At 37.6% G+C, this 3,810-nt stretch overlaps 1 protein-coding gene across 1 annotated transcript in view; it reads right to left on the bottom strand.

Annotated features, from left to right (window-relative positions):
• Positions 1-1,789: 1,789 nt before the first annotated feature.
• LOC129566559 (endoplasmic reticulum resident protein 44-like) overlaps positions 1,790-3,810 on the bottom strand; it is a 3,228-nt gene continuing 1,207 nt past the window's right edge. Inside the window, exons 4-7 of the mRNA XM_055442607.1 lie at positions 3,094-3,487; positions 2,852-2,978; positions 2,585-2,721; positions 1,790-2,454 (exon numbers count right to left, since the gene is read on the bottom strand). Of these exons, the coding sequence (XP_055298582.1) occupies positions 1,928-2,454; positions 2,585-2,721; positions 2,852-2,978; positions 3,094-3,487 (1,185 nt within the window). The 3' untranslated portion in view covers positions 1,790-1,927. The remainder of the gene's footprint in view (positions 2,455-2,584; positions 2,722-2,851; positions 2,979-3,093; positions 3,488-3,810) is intronic.

Raw genomic sequence — 3,810 nt, forward strand, 5'->3', positions numbered from 1 at the left:
GAGAGAGAGAGAGAGAGAGAGAGAGAGAGAGAGAGAGAGAGAGAGAGGTATTTACGCGCGCTCAAAAGAGAAAAAATGCACTTTTAAAAAGGAAATCGCGGTTAATTTATTCAATCCGAAACACGGAGTCGAAATGCTGTGTGTTGAAGATCAAAAATGGGCTAACGATTTCATATTTTAGTCGAAAATTGAAATCGTGCAGGAAACGTTAACTAGAGCTCTATGAAAATATAATTATCTTTATTAGGTATGATTTCAATCGAAAAAATGCAGGAGAGAGAAAAAGCAGCAACAACGAATCGCGATGAGCATGGAAATGTTCTAAATAACAAATATTTGCACACTGATTGTATCGGCAAAGTTTCGAAAATAGATTAACGGCATTTTGCCGACAAGAATTGCTCGATAATATCAACAATTCGCAATTTTCTCAAACGAACGAATCTCATTTGCACAGCTGACTTTTTTTCCTTTCAGTTCATTCGATGAAGCTCGCTTGAGACAGAAATATTAAGAAAATTACCTATGCTATTTTTGTTACGATCGAATATAAACAGTTTTTTTCTCGTTAAGCTCAATTTTCACATCATCACTATCTCTGCGGTGAGCGCATATGGAAATTGAGCCCGTTAGCAAAATAGTGATTACTTTTTCCCATTAAATTCAAGCTCAATATGCTTTTGAAGAACACCACGAGAAATGGAAAGGAGGAGAAAAAAACACTTTTTGACGAATATGAAAATATACAATGGCCTGTAAAACACATAATAAGGCCTGTAAACACATTACAAAAGCATCAAAAGTAAAACGATTTTATGTTGTGAGCGAAACCAAGAAAAAGCGAAGAAAAAAACATGGGTTGACATGCTGAAAAGCCGTTTACACATTCTGTCGTGTTAGAAAACGTCACGAACAAAAAGCCAAACTGACCTTCAGCTCAAACTAATCGAGCGCATACTTGTTTCTATCGACTGCATACATACGGACTGTTTTGCTGTGAGAACGCCATCAATTTGTTGTTGAACAACAACGAGCACACAAATCAAGTCGTGCGATTGGCAGCTTTGTATGCACCAAATAGCTGAAAATCACAATTTTTGTAGTCAATAAACAATAAATCCGTGTCAATCGCTCATTGTTTGCACACGGTCGTTAAAGAATGATTTGCGGGTTTGGCATTTCGACTTTTTCTTTTGACAACAATGCTCTTGCTCTTTTGCGTTTCAATTTGTTGTCGTTGGGTTGCTTGAGAGAGTCAATCGTGATACAGAGGTGCACTTTCGCTTCATTATAGACACGTAACTAGATTTATCGGACGTAAACCTTTGACTATGTTAACTACTTACGGTTTGTGTGTGTGTGTGTGTGTGTGTGTGTCTGTGCGCGCAATTGGTAAATATTCAAACCGAAATTGATACCCTGTTGATTTATGTGCACATACATTTCTGATGAAATTATCAACAGGTGATCGGAAAATTGCCACACATAAATCATTGAAACGATGCAATTTCACTGACATTCCGACATACCGCGTTTCTTTTACGTTACGCGAGAATTTATGTGTTGTTTTTTTTCTGTTGTTGATTTCACCATTTAGCCAGCCAAACAGCCAATAATCTTCGTCGTATGCAGATCGTCAATTGCAAAATCAATACATACAATGTCTGAATCGTGCACCAACGCCATAAATTATCCAAGCGCATGCAACTGAACCACCAAATTCATAAACTGCTATTTGCGATTTTCACTCCCCAAAATTTTTGCCAGCGATTAAGGAATAAAAACATCATTTGTTATAAATAGAAAATTCAGTAATATTTTTTTTATTCTAAATGAGCGGTACAAGTATCTGAAGAAAGTCGATACGTCAGCTCATGAACCGATTAATAGTCGGAATTGCTTATATGAAAACAAAACGCAAATTAGATCAGAGTTCATCTTTTCGAATCAATGTGTACCGTTTATCGGACGGTGCCAATTTGATAAATGCGGAATCTATAGGCGTTTCTTCTACGTCGTCTATTTCGTTTTCATCCGATTTGATGTGCGGTTCGGATGGATGCTCGGCTTCATGTTCGCTTCCATGTTCGGCTTCAGACTTGTGTTCGGCTTCAGACTTGTGTTCGGCTCCAGATTTGTGTTCGGCTCCAGATTTGTGTTCGGCTCCAGATTTGTGTTCGGCTCCAGACTTGTGTTCAGATGGTTTTGATTCCGATTTCTCCTCCGACACAGGATCGGGACCATAATGGAATTCACGATGTAATTTTCCACTATGTAAATCATCGACAAATTTCTTCAGCTTGCCCGGCTTGTAAATGTTCTGGAAATCGGGGAAAAGATACATGTGCCGGAAGCTATCGATACAAATCAGAGGCAAATCGTCCAATTTTTTCTCCAAGTGGGCCAGTGGGTGTGAAAACTTTTTGCCATCGGCGACTAGGAAATTGACGTTCTCTATAGGAAATAATGAAAGGAATTATTGTTACTGACCGCTGCAAATTGATTCTTTGTGGATAAAACTTGGTTGAGAATAGTCTTTCCTAAACACAAATCAATTGGTTACGGAAAAAAATGAGATATTTACGTTTTTCATGGAGGAGTTCAGCTTCCACTCTTGCCTTATATTCTTTAATTGGACCCATATTATCCGGATGATAGAAGAGAATCATAAATGGCATTCCTTCTTCGGTCAACTCTTCGGCATTTTCAAATGTAATTTCTCTGTAAATGTGAAGATGAGGTTAAAATTTTGGCTCGTTTCTTTCATTTATAAATGCTTCCGCTCATGCTTTGAATCCGAATTGAATCATTCATTTATAAAAAGATGTGTGCAAAAAAATTTAATGTTCACCTAACGAGTGGTATGCATCTTTCCGTTGCCCAAATTTTCAATTCATCGGCGTGAATTCGTCCGTTGTACGTTTCTTCATGTTCATGCGATAAATCAGTATCAGGGCGATAGACAATGGTTGGTTGTTCTGTGAAAAATCATTTGAAAGTCGCCTATTGATTAATTTGATTCAAATTATCAGATAAAAAATGAGAAAGAGCTCGAAATTAATATTGCATAGAATGTCAAAATTCCAAAAAAACCTCCTGCATGAAGTTCCGAAACGGCTTCACCGAACCCAGCGTAAAAATCACAGTCGTCCTTAAGGTTGGCAGCAACACGACGGAAGATGTCATAATCGTTAGTATCAGGTTTCTTAAAGAATGCTATTACCAAACGTTTCTTGGTGCTCAAATTTTTCACTTCATCCAATTTTGTGAATTTCTTAATCGGATCGTTCAATTGATCGCGAACGTATTCCAGAAGTGCCTCTTTTGATCGTTGACCGCGATATTCGCGTTTCATCACGTCACCATTTAAACTGACTTTTAGCGTTGGATATTTTGTGATTTGAAAACGTTTGCAAATTTCTACGTCATCATCACAATTCACTTTGCCCATTGCAACTCTGCCACTTGCGCCAAATTCTTGATTCACCTAAAATACATACAATTCAAATTATGCCACAGTTGGTCATTTTTCATTCAACTTCACCGGTAATTAATGCCCGTTGTAAGTGGTTCGGATTTAATTAAATCCAGAGATTTAATTTTCAACTTTGCGAAAACGGCCAAAAAATGAAAGCTGATTGGGTTGGACGTAAAATTTGGGCGAAAACAAGAAAAACTGGCCTTTTGAGTACACCCGATAAGCCTTATGGGCCTTGAAATCATGATTTTCCCGAATTTCGTTAAATCCTAAAGACTTAACTTTCAAGTGCGGGATTTAAGCATTTTTCACGCAAAACCATGTTGCAAATA

Source organism: Sitodiplosis mosellana, unplaced genomic scaffold (assembly GCF_009176505.1).
Source record: "Sitodiplosis mosellana isolate CC-2019 unplaced genomic scaffold, AAFC_SMos_1.0 Smas_scaffold_3, whole genome shotgun sequence".
Lineage (NCBI taxonomy): Eukaryota > Metazoa > Arthropoda > Insecta > Diptera > Cecidomyiidae > Sitodiplosis > Sitodiplosis mosellana.